This window comes from Herpailurus yagouaroundi, unplaced genomic scaffold (assembly GCF_014898765.1).
Source record: "Herpailurus yagouaroundi ecotype Mexico unplaced genomic scaffold, PumYag 77, whole genome shotgun sequence".
NCBI classification, from domain to species: domain Eukaryota; kingdom Metazoa; phylum Chordata; class Mammalia; order Carnivora; family Felidae; genus Herpailurus; species Herpailurus yagouaroundi.
Window position 1 is genome coordinate 73511161 of NW_024412388.1, and position 19854 is coordinate 73531014.

General features: G+C 38.6%; 1 protein-coding gene and 1 long non-coding RNA gene across 6 annotated transcripts in view; one reads left to right on the plus strand and one right to left on the minus strand.

Annotated features, from left to right (window-relative positions):
• Window positions 1-19854, minus strand: part of LOC121027415 (uncharacterized) — a 45404-nt gene that overhangs the window by 24878 nt on the left and 672 nt on the right. Inside the window, exons 2-3 of one of the 2 annotated variants that reach the window (XR_005788730.1) lie at window positions 19385-19651; window positions 8267-8327 (exon numbers count right to left, since the gene is read on the minus strand). This is a non-coding gene — a long non-coding RNA (uncharacterized LOC121027415). Of the gene's footprint in view, window positions 1-8266; window positions 8328-12520; window positions 12824-19384; window positions 19652-19854 lie in introns of those variants that run through there. The other variant, XR_005788731.1, reaches the window with a different exon arrangement.
• The window catches only part of CLCA2 (chloride channel accessory 2), a 38525-nt gene that overhangs the window by 7154 nt on the left and 11517 nt on the right, over window positions 1-19854 (plus strand). For 3 of the 4 annotated variants that reach the window (XM_040470862.1, XM_040470859.1, XM_040470861.1), the window contains exons 4-12: window positions 672-780; window positions 1890-2049; window positions 4172-4399; window positions 7143-7373; window positions 8175-8352; window positions 9217-9323; window positions 11587-11811; window positions 14570-14840; window positions 18181-18351. In XM_040470862.1, the coding sequence (XP_040326796.1) occupies window positions 672-780; window positions 1890-2049; window positions 4172-4399; window positions 7143-7373; window positions 8175-8352; window positions 9217-9323; window positions 11587-11811; window positions 14570-14840; window positions 18181-18351 (1680 nt within the window). The remainder of the gene's footprint in view (window positions 1-671; window positions 781-1889; window positions 2050-4171; window positions 4400-7142; window positions 7374-8174; window positions 8353-9216; window positions 9324-11586; window positions 11812-14569; window positions 14841-18180; window positions 18352-19854) is intronic. The other variant, XM_040470860.1, reaches the window with a different exon arrangement.

Consider the following 19854-nt stretch of genomic DNA (forward strand, 5'->3'; position numbering starts at 1 on the left):
GACTTATTTCTCACAGTTCTGGGGGCTGGGAAGTCCAGAATCAAGGCCCTGGAAGATTTAGCGTCTGGCACCCACTTCCTGGTACATAGACAACCATCTCCTCTCTGTGTCCTAACATGGAAGGCAGAGGAGGGAGCTCTCTGGGGTCTCTTTTATAAGGGCACTAATCCCATTCATGAGGGCTCCACCCTTGTGATCTAATCACCTCCCAAAGGCCCCACTTTCTAATACCATCACATGAGGCAGTAGTATTTCAACATATGAATTTTAGGGGGATGTAAACATTCAATCCACTGTACTTACATATGCTTCTTTCCCTTTCCCCTACATCCTGAAACTGGAGGCCTGTATGAAGCTAAATATAAACATGTTAGGCAGCTTCACTTGGGGAAATGAGAGAATGTGGGACTCATCACAAGTACCCAATAGATGTGCACAAAGTAAATCACTTGTTTGCATCTACAAAGACTAAGCATAATTTCAGACTGCCTCTTTTATGACAGGGGTAAAGGAGGAGATGGAAATAGGTGAGGAAGAGAAAAGCGGCAGGCAATTGCACTCCAACCTTTCGTAGTAAGTGTACATGGTCAAGTGATGTTACATGTTCACTAGTTAGCAAAGCTCACTGCTGAGACTTTAGGAACTTAAAACAAAAGCTCTCTCTTCCACAGGTAGGGTGTTTGTCCACGAATGGGCCCATCTCCGTTGGGGCGTGTTTGATGAATACAACAATGAGAAACCTTTCTATATAAATGGGCAAAATCAAATTAAAGTAACAAGGTTGGTACTTTTTCTCATGTTTAAAATTCATTGTTTATTTTTTTTACTCTAAAATGAAGTTGATGATGGCAGCTAAAACCTAATTGACAAGAAAGAGATCCTTTTATTTTTAAATTTTATTTCATTTTTTTAAAAGTTGGTAAATATTTATGTGGTTCAGATATGAGAACAATATAAAAAGTTATACTCTAAGATATCTTGTTACCACCACTGTCTTCACCCTGCTCCCTCTCATCCCCTCCAGTAACCATTTTTATTAGTTTCTGGTTTATTTTTTAGTATTTCTTTAAGCAAATCCAAATAAATATGAATATATATTTCTCTTCATTAATTTTTTAATTAAAAATAAGTGCTTAATATTCCATTGTATGGATATACTATATCTTTTCAACCAGTCTCCTATTGCTGGACAAGTGGGTTGCTCCCAATTTTTTGTTATTACCAACAGTACTGCAGGTCATAATGCCATATATATATATATATATGTATGCAGGCAGAGCTATATGTCTGTTGAGTAGCTTCATGTATGCAGGCAGAGCTATATGTCTGTTGAGTAGCTTCCAAGAATTACTGGGTCAAAATGTACCCTCTTCTGTAATTTTGCTAGATATTGACCAATTATCATTTGATCATCAATTGGAAGATATTTCTCTTTTGAAGGTTGTGCTGTTTTTCATTCCCTTTGGTAGAATTTGAGATTGCTCATTTAGGAAAGAATCCTTTTAAAATATCCTCATTCCATGTTCATTCTCTTCTGCCCTCTTGTCCAATGGCAATGAGCTCAAAGACACTGTGATTCAGGATACTATTGGTCATGCTGTCTCCTGGGCCTCTAAAAGTTCACGTCCATTTCCTGGTATCTTTTCCTTTGACCCTGTTTAGTTGGTTAAAGCCTTTGGTGATACAGAATTTCTTATGCAGCTCAAATGCTTTAAAACAAAGTGGAGTGTATTTCTAAATTAATGACCTTTCTTAACAGAATAGTTTTTAAAATGTTTTATGTGTAGCTTGTTGCAAGCTACAAGCTTTGCAATAAATTATTATATGAACCAAATGAAGAAGAAACAGAAGTATTTCTAAAATAGACCAATTTCTCTTTCTATTTTAAGGTGTTCATCAGACATCACAGGCATTTTTGTGTGTGAAAAAGGCCCTTGCCCCCAAGAAAACTGTATTATTAGTAAACTTTTTAAAGAAGGATGTATGTTTATATACAATAGCACCCAAAATGCAACTGCATCGATAATGTTCATGCAAAGTTTATCTTCTGTAAGTATGGCCTTGCAATGAAAATCTCCTACAACATTCATCTCTTCCCAAGATGGCCTGAAATGTTTAAAGTGTTTAAACAAAAAGACATTAAGATTCACTATGTTTTAGGGCTTGAGGGCCTTAGAGTTCATCTAGTTTTTATTTCACAGATAAAACAAAAAACACTGAGGCCCCAAAGATGATCGCCAAAAAATATATTCCTTTAGAAAAGTGATTATTTGCTTTCTGGGGAAGGTGATTTAACAAGGGTACTCTGGAAACCTCAAAATAAACTGCTCATATAGTGGTGCTTTCACAGGAAGGTGTATGAGTAAGAGTAATAAAACACACCATTATATTTCTCTCACTTGAAGTAGCAAACGACTCTTATTTTGTTTCCTAGTTCTTTCCCTTGTTTTGCATAGTACAGAAATTAAAAAAGGACTCTCTCGCCCTCTCTTTCTGCCCCTCCTCCACTCATGTGCACTCTCTCTTTCAAAATAAGTAAATAAACATCTAAAAAAAAAGAAATTAAAAAGGAAAACCAGGTATTACCAAGTCAACTAACCCTTAGTTTTGCAGGTTCAGAAACTTACCTTGTCAGTATTCCGCACTGATAAGAGCCTAGTGTATGAATCCAGAACACTATTTTTAAATAATAATTTATTATTTATTATTAATAATTTATTATTGATAATTTATTATTATTAAATAATTTATTGTTTAAAAATAGTACTCTGTCATGGGGATCCAATACTTGCATCCTTTAGCCAATTCATTCTCTCTCTAGAGGAAGCAGCATGAAACAGCCAAATTGTCCCCAGAAGCCTCTCTGAGAGAATGGAATCAGAAAGGAGGAAGACTGGTGGTACAGAGGTTTAATGGCATCAGCCTTCATGACTGGATATATCCATCCATCTTCACAAAGACCTGAAACTCACGTCTGTGTGTCATCTCCCTTCCATGGTACTGGGAGCACATGGGCACATGCCCCTGTGAAGTTTTCTGTTTCCACGGCTGACCAGTGTCCCTTAGATGGACACATTCTTTTCTTTAGACACTTTTTTTTCTTCAGTCTGGTTTTAGTCAAGGCTAGGAGTCCTTCTGTAACTTTAAGGTGATTTTTCACTTTTCTTGTCTGATCCATTATATTTTCAATTTATAGCCTTAATATCTGAACCCAACTTGATTCCATGTATTCATCCACATTGTTTGTGACTAGGCATTATCTTTGTGAATCTTTGAAAGACCTAATCATTACTATCCAATCCAAGAAGTTTCATAGTCATGAAATAAACAGAAAGGAGTTAAAAACAAAGAAATTATGACAGCAAAAATGGGTTCTACTCCTGTCTCCCCATGCTACTGAGAATATCTCTTTAAGCAATTATTAACCTTCTGAAGCTTCAGCTTCCTCTTCTATGAAAATAGAGATAGAACTGGAAAGTCTATTAGGCGTCTTCTAGTTCTAAGCTCCCATTTTTCTGTTAGCACGAAGTAGCTACAGGAACATAGCCACTGGGAGTAGGTGGTAACACATCATTTTGCAATGTGAAACATATCTTTAAAAGGGGTGAAATATGTTCAGTATTATTAAATAGACCATATCTATATTTAAAAATGGGGAGAAAGACCAGGAAGTAAGTTTAAGTTGTTTTTTTTCCTCATCCTATTGTTACCGAGATCAATATTTGAACTAGATCGATTTATGTTGACTGATCAATAAATAAAGGTGCAGGTGGGTCATTAAATACAATTTCAAGGAATAGGCTGACCAAGACAATATCTTCTGGGGTGTTTTCTTTAACACGTTATCATACTAAAAAAAGGCGGGAGATTGTTTTGTTTTCCTAAGACTGAGATATATATACACGGTCTGCTCTCTGTTATCCAAGTGCAAATAGACGATAATAGAGACTGATTGCAAGTACCACGAGGTGCCAGTGTTTCAAGCAAAGGATGCCAAGGTTTATTTGTAAACTCAAAGTCATTCTTGAAGTAATAAAGGACTGCTATGGCACTTCTAATTTCTCATCTTTCAGCTCACCTTTCCTTTTACCTTTAGTTGCTTGAGAATGAGAAGTATGTCTAATATGGGAAGAGTCCCTTCATTTTCTGATAGGCATTGTTCTATTTCTAGGTGGTTGAATTCTGCAATGCACGTACCCACAATCAAGAAGCTCCAAACCTACAGAACCAAATGTGCAGCCTCAGAAGTGCATGGGATGTAATCACAGACTCTGCTGACTTCAATCATAGCTTTCCCATGAATGGGACTGGGCTTCCACCTCCTCCTGTATTCTCCCTTATTCAGGCTGGTGACAAAGTGGTCTGTTTAGTGCTGGATGTGTCCAGTAAAATGGAAGAGGTAACATTTTGGTAATTAATGGCTGTAAACCATTCACCATTTTTTCTATCAGTTTTTAATTATTTTTATTTCCAGAGGGTAAGGGCAGAGGAGGGGAGGCCAAAGGTTTGGAATCTTCATGCATTTCGTCTTTTCTTAGGGACTAGAAGAACAAATTCACAATGTAGGCCAGAAATTGAGATAAAGCAGATAAATGAAAGCCACAGGTAATTCCTAGCCCTGAGTTTTGCTACTAATTGCAACTTTTTTCCAACCAAGACCTTTTTCTAAAACTCTAACATGTAACAAAATCTCCTTTGGCCACATTTAACTCACTGGTACATAGCCCTAGCGGAGGCAAGAGACTATGGGTTTGCAGAGAGTGTGCATATCCATTGTGTTTATGTTTCCCATGTCACCATGGATGGAAAACCATACCTCAGCCATGCAGTAATCGAGGAGCCTTGCAGAAATCCTCTTTTGAAAATCTCATAGCTCTCAGATAGTGGTTAAAATCTTAATCTCTGGAACCAGGCAGATGTGCTTTAATTCCTGGCTTCTTCACTTACTGTCTCTATAGTCAAGACCAAAATAACTTTCTTGAACTATTTTATCATCTGTAAAATAGGGATTATAATAGCTACTTTTAGTGTGGTGACAGGTGCAGCTGATACTGGTTTCTTAAAGTCAATAGTTAAATTTTTAGGAAATTTGCAAGCAGTAGTTAAATACAGCCATTATTAAAAATTAAACCACGTAGATTTATAATTAAATAAAATTGTTAACATATAATAAATGCTCAAAAGTCATCACTTCCTAAATATTCTTCTACTATTTTTTACTATTATCTATGCCCAGAGTCAGTAAACAACAGCTCATGGGCCAAATTTGGCTCACTACCTGTTTTTGCATAGCCCACAAGCTAAAAATGGATTTTACGATTTAAATGGTTTAGAAAAAAGTCAAGAGAGTAATATTTCATGATATGTGAAAATTACATGAAATTCAAATTTCAGTCTCCATAAAGTTTATTGGAACACAGCAACACTCATTTATTTATATCTTGTCTATGGCCACTTTAGTGCTAAAACAGCAGAATCGAGTGCTTGCAACAGAGAATACATGGCCCATCAAGCCTGAAATAACTTCTAGCCCTTTTCTGAAAATGTCTGCTGACCCCCAATCTGTGCTCTTAAGATTACTTCTGGTCACCTGTATCTGGTCAACATCTCTTCCCAACTCTGCTTTTAGTGACATCACATTGACAACTTGAAATCAACCATGGTGGGAGTAGTTAATCCCACAGAGATTTTCAATTGCAACAGATCAGTGTGTCTCTCCCTCTTTTGCCAGAAAGCCGGTTTTTGAAAAACATTTACCAGCGCACCACCATCTATTTCATAAAGTTGTTGAGGTGGAATAAGTGAAAAAATGAATATGAAGCTTTTGGTTCAAAAGTGGCAGTATTATTTAATCATAGAACTTGTCCTAAGGAAGAGTTCATCCTCTTATATTCTCTGGATCAGTAGTCCTGGAAAATTTGCCTTTTCAATTTGTCTCTGAAATATTAGGAACACCACTAATACATTCAGCATCTGGATAATTTTGTAATCTTGCCCACCTACAGTTGACTAGGCCATGATCTTCTAAAGATGGTCTCAGGGTAATTTATATTGGCTAGCTACCTCTATTGAGCAAGAATAGGTAGAATGAAAGGGATAGTTGTACTTGAGAGAAGATGTGAAGTTAGTAGAAGGGAAATAAACCTAAAGTAACACACTCACAGCAAAGCAAACTTCTTTCCCTTTTCTTGCCAATATTGTCCTTGAACCATCATAGCCATTCTTCCATTAGGTGCCTGGACTGTGCTTGCTTGGTGGACACAGAGATGACAGAACATAGTCTCTACTTCACAATGCTCACAATCTAATGATGCTGGGGGAGCAGCAAGCTGAGCTTCAATGACCCCCTGTTCAGTGATGACTGTGGTCTCTTTCTCCAACTCAGACATCTCCCTTGATATCTGGACCTACATTTTGCATTGCTTCGGAAGCATCATTTCCCATTTGGAAAGGGAGCCAATGAACTCAAAGTGTGTAGAGTTTGAGATACCTGTGGGACATTAAATTTGCGATGCTTCTGAAGCAATGTGAAATGTAGATCCAGATATTAAGGGAGATGTCTAAGTTGGAGAAAGAGACCACAGTCCTCACTGAACGGGGGGTCATTGAAGCTCAGCTTGCTGCTCCCACAGCCTAGTGAACCTAGTGAACATCAGTAACATCACATGCCCAAACCTGGTCACTAATATTACTTTTCAACTGGTTAACACTCAGGTTTATCTCTACTGTCATGTATGTATCTCATACAATCCTATTTTAATAAGTAGGAAAAATATTATGTTTCCTCTTACCCAGACTGGATTTTAAAAGAAGCAGTTACAAATCTAGTTTAAACTGGTTTCATAGATCTCAAATTCTGAGTTGGAGAGAAATAGTGGGAATATGTGTTCTTAGAGAGCGGTAAATATGAACAGCTTGTTGGAGGCAGGGTTCTCAACCCCTCTGTCCTCCTTGAAAAACATTTATTTTTGAGCCTGCAATTAATAAAACAAGATTCCAGCATAGTGTCACTCTATAAAACTCAAAAAGTTACAATGTGACACTGCTAAATGATTGGCAGAGATATTTGCCAGGTTGCTGAGTCATATTTTTGTCTACCAACCAAAGGTTGTTATTTTTATTTTTTCCTTTTTGGGACACAGGCTGACAGACTCCTTCGACTGCAACAGGCAGCAGAGTTTTACTTGATGCAGATTGTTGAAATTCATACCTTTGTGGGCATTGTCAGTTTCAACAGCAAAGGGGAGATCAGAGCCCAACTACACCAAATTAACAGTGATGATGACCGAAAGCTGTTGGTTTCACATCTGCCTTCGACTGTGTCAGCAGAAGCACAAACCAGCATCTGCTCAGGGCTTAAGAAGGGATTTGAGGTACAGTTGGGTACGCGATGCCCAAATCACCATCACTTTCCTTTCCTTCATTTTATAGCTAAGGTTCCTTCTGATATGGAGCAATCTGTTACAGTGCGGTCATGACACTGATAGGAAAGTAACAATGGGTTATTTTTAAGGTCAGGAACCATGTCTTGTTTACCATTAAACCCCATGTGCCTAGCAAAGTACCTGGCACATATTAGCTGTTCGATAAATGCTAGTTGAAGGAATGAGTAAATAAATAAATACACTGGCCAAGGCTGGGGAACTTCAGCATCATCTGGACAATTTCTAACACTGACCCTCTGCATTCGGTGATTGGCCCAACTGTAGCCATTTTTATGCTTGGGTTTTCCAGTCAAAATCAGTAATGTCTGGCTTTTGCTTATAGTAATTCTAGACCCATCTAACTCTAATGTGTAACCAAGGTTGAGAACCACTTCTCTAAGGCCTCTTATTGGTCATTCACCGGATGTCAGAGGCAGAGATAACATACAAGAATGTGCCCCATATCCTCTATTATGGACCCTCTTCTAAACTAGGGGCAAATTGTGATGATTCAAACAGAAAGAGTCTCTCTGTACAAGCAATCCAGCAATGGCATGTACAGTGACAAGTCCTTTGATGAGGTGAGCTGAGGATGGAATGGGGATGGGCCTGGAGTGCAGCAAGCCACAGAGGATCTCAAAGAGGCATATATATATGCCTTACTGATGGGAATTTGGAATGAGTGAATTCTTCCATTCAATGGCAACTTGAATTACATTTCCTTCCAAATGACTGATACTCTACGTTCAGGTGGTTGAAAAACTGAATGGAAAAGCCCATGGCTCTGTGATGATATTAGTGACCAGTAGAGGTGATGAGCACATTGGCAATTGCTTACTTACTGTGCTCAGCAGTGGTTCAACCATTCATTCCATTGCCCTGGGCTCATCTGTGGTCAAAAACCTGGAGGAATTATCACATCATACAGGTAAATATATTTGTAAACACTTATGTCTTAGAGCATTTCCTTTTAAATTGAATATTCAAAGCCTTTTAACTTGAATACTCCCAACCATGAAGCTCATATTATGACAATAGAATGTGTGGCTTAATTGGAAAAAGACAAATAGAAACAGCTATCTTAAGGAAAACAACACAAAAATCATTGCTAAAATCTGCCAAAATTTTGTTGACCTTTAAAGATTTTCCTTAGAAGGTGCCAATCATATACATCCAATGGAAATATAATTTTTATAATTTTTTTGTTAAACTAATCTGAGCATGTATAATCACAGAGCTAAAAATATATTTAAGATTAAACGCACTAACTTTCATGATAAGGACACATACCAAATTGTAAGATCCATATCTTTTTTCGTTCTAAATGAGGCATGGAATAATTTTATCTTATATTCCTTATAGCCAATAAAAATGAGTATTGCTGACTTACAAATTAAAAGTCAGGTTTTTATTGAATTATTTTTGAAAACAATGTTTTCAGAATGTAAGCGTAAGTGTAAACATATAGCCCTGCAGATAGCAATGAACCTAGAGTGTCTAGGAATCACTTTCATTACAAGACTACTCAAACAATATTCATTGAGTTTCTATCAAGCACCAGACAGAGGTGTAGACCTTGACATTACAGCCGTGAACAGAACACACAAAACTACTCACCTCTGCTGCTCACCATGTGGCTGGCAGGATGCCATGCACTGCCAGCCAAGTGCTACACCTCCTTCCCCAAAACTAAGCCTCTTACATGGGAAAGGTTGTTGGAAAAGACCTCACATATTATTTTTTGTTTTATTTTATACATTTTAATGGTTAACATCCCAATCATGTATTTCAGGAGGTGTAAAGTTCTTTGTTCCAGATAAATCAAACTCCAATAGCATGATTGATGCTTTCAGTAGAATCCCCTCTGGAACCGGAGACATTTTTCAACAACGTATTCAGGTCAGAATTTCCTCACTGGGGCTGGGGGGCAGGGAGAAGGAAGCAAGGAAAACAAATGAACTGTGTTAACTCATTCATTAACCTTACTGGAATATGTAACAATTCTTGCACAGAAGGCTTTTATTTTTTTTTTTAAATTTTTTTTTTCAACGTTTATTTATTTTTGCGACAGAGAGAGACAGAGCATGAACGGGGGAGGGGCAGAGAGAGAGGGAGACACAGAATCGGAAACAGGCTCCAGGCTCTGAGCCATCAGCCCAGAGCCCGACGCGGGGCTCGAACTCACGGACCCACGGACCGCGAGACCGTGACCTGGCTGAAGTCGGACGCTTAACCGACTGCGCCACCCAGGCGCCCCAACACAGAAGGCTTTTAAAAGAGCTTCTTGGTGTCACCAGAGCCAGGATTCATTGTTACCTGATACCTGTTTTTCTCAACCCTAGTAGTAATTTCCTGAAATTGCTACCTCGGCCTTTTAAAGTCTGTAAGCAGAACTTGCTCCTTCCTAGTGGCTCAAAATGGGGATGGGGTGGGGTTGGGGGTGGTGTAGAGGTAAGACCAAGATGACAAATAAGAAACTGTTTCTTAGGTTTAGTTCTATAATAACTTTCCATCAATCAAAATCCATTTTACTTTTTTTTTTTTTGCTTTTTTAAAAACTTCTTTGAAGCTCCTCCCTTGTGTTAAAAACATCAACTATTTCATTAAATTCTAAACAAATTTAAATATTTCTTCACTACTGCAATTTACTTGACTTTGCTCACAAAGGCTTCCTCTAATCAAGTCATTTAAAAGGGCCAAGTTTTTTCTAAGTGCTTTAAAGATATTTTGAACATAACTGAGGGTTTGAACAAAATTTCATCTGCTGTTTCCTCACAGATGGTAAGTTAACCTGCCAAGTTAATGACTTGATGTGAGCAATGAAGTCAGTTAAATTATTCTTAGAAAATATTTAACATGAAGATTATATGTACACAGCAAAGACAATAACCACAATTTTATCATTAGAAGTGAAAAAAAGGGAATCATAAATGAGAACATGTATTTATAAATTAGATTACATTTGGCTCTTCTGAATAATCTTCCTACCCTGTGATTTCTTCAATGCTATGAAATAAAAACAAGCGTTTAAAAATGTTTTCAAAAATTTAACAAAATATTATTCATATGGCTCAAATTTGCCTTGTGTTCTCAAACGTGGCCACCTCTCCCCAGCGTATGTCATTAGCCCCACTAGACTATGGACAAAAACTATATCCCCTTCAGCAGCTCGGGCCCAGGGCACAGAATGTGCCCCAGTAGTCAGCAGTCTACAAATACTTATAAGATGGATTTGAACAAATAATCCACAGTGTCTTTGCTGTCATCCACCAGTGAATTTTTTATGCTTTCTGAGTTTGAGCAATATTGCAGCGCATTACTTAGTGTATTTATTTAATAAATAAAAATGTCCAAAGTTATTTTTACGCTTGTGTGTGTTGTGGATACACAGTGATTCAACGTAGGGTCTCTTGGTGTCAGCTGGCCTGGGCTCTATTCCCGTGTCACCTCCTCGTATGTGACACTGCACGTTACTTCTCTAAGGCTCTGTCTCCTCATCTCGGAAATGTGGCCAACAGCAGTACTCACCTCAAAGGGTTTTCAAAAGGATTAAGTGAGGTAATATATGTAAAGCATTTAGCTCAGTGCCATCACTTGTATGTACTCTGTAAGTGTTGCATGCGTGCACCTACATGCGCGCACACACACACACACACACACACAGACACACATGTGTTCACGTGGCTTATTGCAGATGGCTAAATAATTCTTCTAATGTACCCAAGCTCCCTGAAACTCAGCGTTTTATTTCTTATTAAAATATATAAAAGTATCTGGAGAGATAATATATAAATTAAACCACTGAAGCACATTCACAAACAAAAAATTTTTAAAGCCTGTTAATATGGCTGATCTGAAGCTAATGTTGATTTGGATAACAGACAGTCTGGGAACAGCTAAAATCAATTGGTAAAAAATAATGAAGAGACATTTGTATTAACTATGACAATATTTTATATCTTCCCTACTTTTATAATATGCAATATTTTGCACTGGCGAGGTATTTTGTGAAAAGCGATTTATATAAATACAGTACCTGTCAGAATTTAGTAATTTTTATTTTTGCCGATGTATTTTTGTTTGTCCTAGAAGTAAAGAAAAAGATGGAATGTTTACGCCTACCACTAGAAACTTTCATATATATTTGTATTCTCTTGAACAGCTTGAAAGTACGGGTGAAAATGTTAAACCTCACCATCAACTGAAAAACACCGTGACTGTGGATAACAGTGTGGGCAATGACACTACCTTTCTTGTCACATGGCAGACCAGTGGTCCCCCTGAAATTGCATTAGTTGATCCTAATGGAAGAAAATACTACACAAGTGATTTTATCACTAACCCAGCTCTGCGGACTGCTCGCCTCTGCATTCCTGGAACTGCTGAGGTAGATGCTGTGAGCTTTGTTCATAATGACAACATTTGGTCAAGCGCATGACTTTCAACTGAATCACATAATTAATTAAATGCATTATGTAAAGAAATGCTATTCTGATACATCACAATTTTACTTTATACAAAGGCATTTTGTGAATGTTAAAAATTTAAGAGAAAAAGGGGTGCCTGGGTGGCTCAGTCGGTTAAGCGTCCAACTTCAGCTCAGGTCATGATCTTATGGTTCGTGAGTTTGAGCCCCGCATCGGGCTCTGTGCTAACAGCTCAGAGCCTGGAGCCTATTCTGTGTCTCCCTCTCTCTGCCCCTCCCCTTCTTGCACTCTGTCTCTCTCTCTCTCTCAAAAATAAATAAACAAAAAATTTTTTTTTTAATTTAAGAGAAAAAAACAAGGTTTGTTCAAAACGTTAAATAATGGAGGGGCGCCTGGGTGGCTCAGTCAATTAAGCGTCCAACTTTGGCTGAGGTCCCTGAGTTCACAGACTCAGGTTTGGCTCAGGTTTGATCTCACTGTCTGTGAGTTTAAGCCCTGCATCGGGCTCAGTGCTGACAGCTCAGAGCCTGGAGCCTGCTTCAGATTCTGTGTCTCCCTCTTTCTCTGCCCCTCCCCCATTCGTGCTCACCCTCTCTCTCTGTCTCTCTCTCTCTCCCTTTTTCTCTCTCTCAAAGATGAATAAACATTAAAATTTTTTAAAAATGTAAATAATGGATACCAAAGTCTTCTCTCTTCAACAGTAGATATTAATATGTATGCAGTATAAATAATTTCTTTTTGCTTACTTTCTTCTTTATAAAGTTCACATAGACATAGTTATCTATAGGCTTGGGGAAAAATCTAGCTAGAATTTATAATATGAATATATGCAATACATACATTTTTGAATATCTGCTGTGTGATGGGTCTTGTTCTAGGTGCTTTATAATAAAACACCATGATAGGAATAAGAACAGGGTACTCAGAGCATCCAGGAGGGATGCACATACTTCTGGGGAAGGTAACGGCCTCCTGGAAGTAAAAACATCAAAACGGAAATATGGAGACTAAAGGGGCCAGCGGTGTCAACGACATTCTGGGCAGAGGAAAGAGCACATAGAAAGGCTCAAAAAAAATAGAATATAACTCTTCATAGAAGAGTAGGTCAACATGGATGAACTACACAGCAGCATGTAGGGTGGAGATTTAGGGGCAGGAAAGAGAGGAAGTGATGAGGCTAAACACATAAACAGAAGCTATGTCAGCAAGGGCTCTGTATGCCAGGAAAGGCAAGAAGAGCCTGAACCCTAAAGGTAAAGGGAACCACTAAAGGTTCCAAGTAGGGTGGGGGATTGCTCAGGCCCACTCTTGCGCTGCCTGAGTGCAGTCCTTAGAGTCCTTGGCCCTTCCTGCTCCCAGGTCACCGTGGAAACCTGTGCTGTGGCTTCCCTGCCTCTGAGTTTCACCTCTACCCCGGTGATTGTTCTGAAGCATAAGTCTGACCAAACCTTGTCTCCTGTTCAAAACTCATTGGTGGTCTCAGGATAAAATCCACGTGGTTACTATTACATATCAGGCCATTGACGTTCTGACTATTGCCCAAGCTTATTTCTTAACCCTCTTGCCAAACATCCTCGGCTCTGCTCCTCCTTACTTTTCTCCCAACTCATCGCGTTCTTTTTACATCATATTCTTTGTACAAGGGCCAAGAACACTTTACCTACTTTTTGCTCCCTTTGCCTGACCTCTTAGTCTGGACCAGGGGCCCTGTAGCAAAACACATATTACACCCAAAGAGAAGTTTTTGATACAGAGATCTGTGCTAAATGTCTATTACTAATGTTATGATAACAAAAAAAAAAAAAATTATTGCGAATCATGACTTCACAAGAAAATGGCCACGCACATGAATTCCAGTGAAGAAGGCTGGGTAGGGTGTGGTGATATCTTAACTTTCCACACTGAGTCACAAGTTAACCCCTTGCTTTCTCTCTTTTCCCTCAAGCTCTACTTCATTACTCCTGTTATGTCCAGGGTTTAATAAGATGTAACAGCAAGAATGAGGAAAAAGAAAACATTCATGTATAATCTCATCCAAAGAATAAATTTCTTAGCAATGGTAGAGTGGTATTTAGAATTTCTTAGAATGGTATTTAGCAATATTTCTATAAATTAACACAGACATTGTAGGATCCTGACTTATTAAAAATATTGCTCTTTCTCTTGGTCTCTAATAGTGTATGTGGGTTTTGTTGCTTAAGATTTCTGTATATTGGGGGTGGGGGTTGAGGGACATGGAGGAAAGGAAGAATGCTATCGCTTTTTAAATCCAGGTATTCACATAAATCATAATTGTTTACTTAATTTGCTGTAATTTTCTCAATTGTAGAAAAGGAATAAAAACATTGAAATTTCTTTTGGGTCAAGGGGCTCAAATTAATATTCGCAAAATACTTCAGGCTGGACACTCATCAGTATCTTCTAAAAGTATGAATCAAAATGTGTCCTCCCAACAAATAAGTTCATGGTAAAATTCCCTGAAGAGTTACCTAACGATAAAAGTGGGTTGTGCTGTGAAAGCCATGTAAATGGTGAATTGTCATACCCTCACCGATATCATTTTTCCTACATTTGTTTGTAATTCCTTTAAAAAATGCAACATCAACAAAACAAGGAGTAAAACCCTAGAAGCTTAGGCTCATGCTTTAAAACTGAGGGATGCTTTTTTTTTTTTTTTTTTCTTCACACTTGACAAAACAAAAAAGCTTTGTTTTGCAGCCTGGGCTCTGGACCTACACACTGAACAATACCCACCATTCTCTTCAAGCCTTGAAGGTGACGGTGACCTCTCGCGCCTCCAGCTCAGCCATGCCCCCTGCCACTGTGGAAGTCTTTGTGGAAAGAGACAGCCCCCGGTTTCCCCACCCTGTGATGATTTACGCAAATGTAAGAAAGGGGATTTATCCCATTCTTAATGCCACTGTAACGGCTACAATTGAGCCAGAGACTGCAGATCCTGTTGTGCTGAAACTTTTTGACGATGGAGCAGGTAACAGGCAATGTCTTGTCATTTTTCACGTTCTCAAGAGGTGTTGTGCCAGGGTGCTGCAGTATCGATCTTAAGCTTATCTGTAAAATTCCTTCAATTATTTTTCCCATCCAATCTTTTAAATTTTTTTAATGTTTATTTACTTTTGAGAGAGAGAGAGGGAGAGAGACAAAGTGTTAGAGAGGGTGAGGGGCAGAGAGAAAGAGACACAGAATCTGAAGCAGGCTGACAGCACAGAGCCCGACATGGGGCTCGAACCCACAAACCACGAGATCATGACCTGAGCCAAAGTTGGACGCTTAACTGACTGAGCCAGCCAGGCGCCCCTCATCCAATCTTTTGAGGGTCTCAAGTCCTCAGAGAATCACTGACATACTGAGTAGCTGCAGGTCACATCTGCACAAGGGAAGAGAATGTGAACTTGGGAAGAGTCCCCTTGAGGGTCCTTGGTGTGGCTGTGGGGTGAGCAAAAGGGTGGGAGGAAGTAGCTTGACACCTAGGTCTTGGCTTTTGGTTGGCCAGTGACACTGGTAACACAATGAGGTCACACAGAACAGGCTTATATGTCCTTGTGGCAATTCCCGTATTCCTCTAAGATTCACCAGCTGTATTAGTCACTGAAATAATAGGATCAGAAAATTAAAATAACAAATGAAAACCCAAGAAGTGAGATGCAGTAGTAGTCTCCTCGGACCCAGCTATAAAGAGGAAATTGGAAATTGGAACCTGTGACCCAGGAGATAACCCTAGACTATTCTTTAGCCAAGTAGCAGGGTTGATAAGAAGGCAGAGCCAGTGTGTTTGCATGTGCGATTTGCTCATGAGACCACCAGGCCAGCAAGCGTAGTGGAATCACACCAGAGAGTCTCCTACCAACCACTGGGAAAACAAAGTAAAAGAAAACAAAACCCGACTTCAAGCACTCATTCTGCACGTGGCGTTCAGAGCCTCGTCATCATGCATCACAGACAGCGCAGCTTCAGGCCAGGAAAGAGCAGCACCTGGACTCTTTTTGACTTTTAAAAACAAACTCCTTTGTTGTTTTATCTTTCCTGTTCTGTTCTTTCCCTAAAGAATAAGAATTTTCCCCAGAATGAGAATTTACCTCGAAGTCTATGTTGACAGCCCCAAGCGTTTGATCTACTAATAAAACCATACTCCTGCTCTCTACTAATAAAACCATACTCCTGCTCTCCGGTGTTTCAAAGATACATTCTTTTTCAAGAATCTTAGGTTTGGCAACATATTAGCATCCTGCCATGGCAAATTTGTATGACATTTATGGAACAAAAGTTCCTTTAAAAGATTTCAATTCAAGTCTATCTCAGAGAGACACCAGAGAAGTCCTCTCATTTTGCCTGTTGGAATGGATCCAAATGAGCTTCTCATGCTCTGATTGCTTATCCATGGCCACACCTTTTAGCTTTTGTATATAGTCCAAAAATGCACTTTGCAGAACACTTCTCCTTTGCTTCAGTCTGCGGGCTGGCCTGGAGAATAGTTCCTGTACTCTTTGGAAAGATCACCTGCGTCAGCTTAACAACTTTTGCATTTATTCCCTGGAACCATTTCATTTATTTGTTGTCTACATTTATGCTCTAATGAAAGAAACAATGGAGAGTATTGCTTAGGCATCAAAGTGTAAATTTAGGGGTTTTTTTTAAAACCCAATACTTATAACACACGTACATAGCTAACACTTATTTTTATAATGGAAGCAGTATTTACCTGCTTCCAAATTAATGAACAATAATAAAAATGTATACTTATGAAATGCTTCATAATTTAAAATGTACTTTCTCATGAATACTCTGAAATACTCAACACAACAGCCCTGTGAGATGAGTTGTCCCTGTTTTACAGATGAGAAAATTGAGGCTCAGAGAGGTTGTTTCACAGCTACTGAGTGGCAGATCCAGACCTCAAAATCAAGTCCCATGACACCTGAGCTAGTGTTCTTTCCCATTTCTTTCTGACTCAGCGATCAAGGGAGGTGGGAGTGGTAACTGTGGCAGATTTTCCTTTATCCTTTCTTAACAAAGGTAGACCTGATTTCCTCAGTAAACCACTAAATACCAAGATTTCATTTCTTTCCAATAGACAAAAAAAAATTTCCAGGATGCCTGAGTGGCTCAGTTAGTTGAATGTCCAACTCCTGATTTTGGCTCAGGTCATGATACCAGGGTCGTTGGATCAAGCCCCACATAGGGCTCCACGCTACACATGGAGACTGCTTTAAGATTCTCTCTCATTCTCTCTCTCTCTCTCTCTCTCTCTCTCCATCTGCCCCTCTGTTCCACTTGTGCTCCCTCTCCCTCTCTCTCTAAAATAAAAAGAAAATTTTCTAAACCTACTATGATAATAAGTTGCTTAGCACTTTGTATTTTAATTAAATATACTCCTACTTTTCTCATGCTAAGGAGCAGCCCTGCCTCCACAGTGGGGATTCAGGAACACTGCAGTGGTGATACAGGGCTAGGGTCCAAAGTGGAGTATGTGGTATGAACTGACTCTAGGATAGGACAAGCCATTTGCCCAGGGTGGTCATCTGCATGTGAATAGTGAATGTGTTTTGCACTTGGGCTGAGCTCTGCCGTCCACTGCTACCCTGGAGTCTAACTCTCCCAGGCCTCCTGCCTCCCCCATTCAGTCATGGACTTGGTTTGGACATGAACTGCTCTCTAAGGATCAGCGTAAAAGGAAAGAAACCTAGCACTGGCCAAGCTTTCAGAATGCCTCCTAAAGCAAAGCACAGTGGACAGAAACAAAGCCTGTCAACCTCCAAGTCAGCAAGCCCCTTAGAATCTAGAACAACAGTTCCATGTACCCTCTAATGAGAAAATTAAATAATTTCACACAACTTAATCAACTACCAGATTTTCCCCCCCAATGAGGGCTGCAGGATGTTCATAAACCCCTTGCAATTTTATGAAATGTGTTTATGTGCATCTCTATTTATTTCCTAGGAACAGAATAGCTTTTATCTCAAAAGGGTCTCATAAACAAAAAGAATATGCTTGGTTTCCATGAAAAACTAGTATCCTTTATAACGATAAGGAGAGCTCTAAAGTTGATAATTAAATGTTTTATTAGCACTGAAATAGAGTCCACTCACCTTTAGAGAATAATTTTTCAGAGGTTTAGGAATCACAGGGAGAAATTAAGGAGCCACTGGATTTTAATATTAAAAGTAACTAGAACCACGACAGTATAAGCTAAAATGGGAAGAACCAGGGGAGTAAAGCCTATTTTTCATTTTAAAGCATATTTATTTTAATTAAATATTAGTAATCAACTATGATGACAGTGTTGACATTGAGCTTTTTTTATATATATTCAGGTGCTGATATTATAAAAAATGATGGAATTTACTCAAGGTACTTTTTCTCCTTTGCTGTAAATGGTAGCTACAGCTTGAAAGTGCATGTCAGTTACTCCTCCAGCATAAGTGGCCTAGCCCACTCTGTTCCTGGGAATCGTGCTATATACGTACCAGGTTACATAGCGAATGGTAAGAATCATCAGCACTGGTGTTTGAATAAACCTCGTTTAATGCATACATCTCTGGTGTGTGTGTGTGTGTGTGTGTGTGTGTGTGTGTGTGTGTATTAGAGAGAGAGAGGGGAGTGACGGAAAGAGAGAGTTGGAATTTCAAAACTCTTTATGCTTACATCAATGCATAATTTGTTGACCATCTCTTCACTTCTCAGTGATTCATGGTAGTGGATAACAGGAAGGCAATAGATAATTCCTACAGATATTTTTATGTCTTCATTGCAGCCATTAGTTTGGCCTCTTTCTTGTGGCTGTTTCACCAGAATTACTAACAGATAGAGATTTATTGTGTTTTATCTCAGTTACAGCTCCTGTATCTCCTTTATAGAGGTTTCAGGCAAAAAAAAAAAAAAAAAAAAAAAAAAGGCAAAAGTTATCAGCAGTTGAAAGAAAAAAACAAATGGCCCAGACGATCCACACCAAAAATGAGTTCCTGAATAAATATGGATTTGGATGTTACAGACAACTGAGTTATTCCTGAAAATGTCCTGTCTTCCTTCAAGATAAAAGCACCAAATAAGTAAAAGATACACATCCTTTCTTAACACCATTATTATAGTTCCTGAAGGGAAGCAGTGGTTAAAGTATAACAGACAAACAAAAATATGCTATAATCATCTTAAACAATCTCAAAAAACATTTTTAAACATTCTTATTTCCAAAACTGCAGAATCTTTTTGCTTAATTTTAATGTATTTTATCAGCAATAATTAATCATTTGGACACATGATTCTATATTTTTGTTCTTTAAGTAGAAAATAATCAAGGTGCTCCAGTGAATTTGCATCTCCTGATAATTTTAGTGATGTCTAAAATATAATTTACTCTCTCATATATTTATTTTGGGTTACTTTGAAACCAATGTAAATCAAATTGCAAGGTAACATGGTTTTACTTCATAGATATGATTTCATATGTAGCTATAATACCTTACTTGTAAATAAATATTCCCTCTTTCATTTATACATTAAACATTTTTGAAGACTTACTAGGTGACAGGAACTAGGAACTTGGGAGAACAGGTAGAATAAGGCCGCATTCCTACTGAGGAGCTTGAAGGCTACTTTCTGGTCTGCTATCTTTCTGAAACCTATGAGTTTAAAGGATACACACACATATTAGCATCTAGTGTATAGAGATTAGAAAAGTAATATACAACTGTGCTTTTATCTGTGTATCTTGGAGATGCCCTTAGCAGCATAGAAAGAAAAAGGTAGGTTTCCCTAAGCATTCCTACTAAACATAACATTTATCACCTCACTTTTATTTTATTTTTTTTTTAATTTTTTTTTTCAATGTTTATTTATTTTTGGGACAGAGAGAGACAGAGCATGAACGGGGGAGGGGCAGAGAGAGAGGGAGACACAGAATCGGAAACAGGCTCCAGGCTCCGAGCCATCAGCCCAGAGCCTGACGCGGGGCTCGAACTCACGGAACGCGAGATCGTGACCTGGCTGCA